A 583-nucleotide genomic window follows, 5' to 3' on the forward strand; every position below is an offset into this window, starting at 1 on the left:
GAGATTCGCATCCAGCTGTCAGGACGGCGTCCACTGTACGGTGAACACGTCAGTGCAGTTTGCCTTGAGGAACTCGAGGTTATCGAAGCTGGCCAAAAGATTGAGATACCGTTGCGATCTAAACCGTCAAAGAAGTTGTGGCTCACACGCGGAGAACATTGGATACATACGTTGGTCAAAGGATCTGGATGGCGACGATACCTGCAGGTGACCAACATCAGCGATCGGACAAGGTCTCTGCCCGCTCACACTCAAGTTGGAATGTGGCTGTCAGGCGATCGGGTGCCGAGACGTCAAGGCTTCGTCACCGTTGGATTGCGTCGGTACGCAGAGTGGCAGAAATTGGTGCTGCAAGCAACCACGAATGAAGAGGATGGACTGATCGTGAAGCCGGCAGGACCCATGGTCGATCACCCGCAGTACGATCCGCCAAAGAGCATCCTGAAACGCCCCGCGGCAGTCAGCAACCAGGTCGTGAAGGTGTCTGACCGGAGGGAAGATGAGAATACAGCCGAGGCGATACCTGAAGGCGACGAAGCCGAAGGCCCGACAAAGACGATCGAGAATGCCCCGGAGCCGCCCA

At 56.3% G+C, this 583-nt stretch overlaps 1 protein-coding gene across 1 annotated transcript; it reads left to right on the forward strand.

Moving 5' to 3' along the window:
* Positions 1-261: 261 nt before the first annotated feature.
* On the forward strand, positions 262-488 carry PPTG_24814 (hypothetical protein; the record flags this gene model as incomplete). The annotated part of the gene is made up of 2 exons (XM_008918622.1): positions 262-323; positions 398-488. 2 exons carry the CDS (start codon positions 262-264, stop codon positions 486-488), a joined length of 153 nt encoding a protein of 50 aa, XP_008916870.1.
* Between the last annotated feature and the right edge of the window lie 95 nt (positions 489-583).

The sequence above is a fragment of the Phytophthora parasitica genome (assembly GCF_000247585.1).
Source record: "Phytophthora parasitica INRA-310 unplaced genomic scaffold supercont2.247, whole genome shotgun sequence".
NCBI classification, from domain to species: Eukaryota; Oomycota; class Peronosporomycetes; order Peronosporales; family Peronosporaceae; genus Phytophthora; species Phytophthora nicotianae.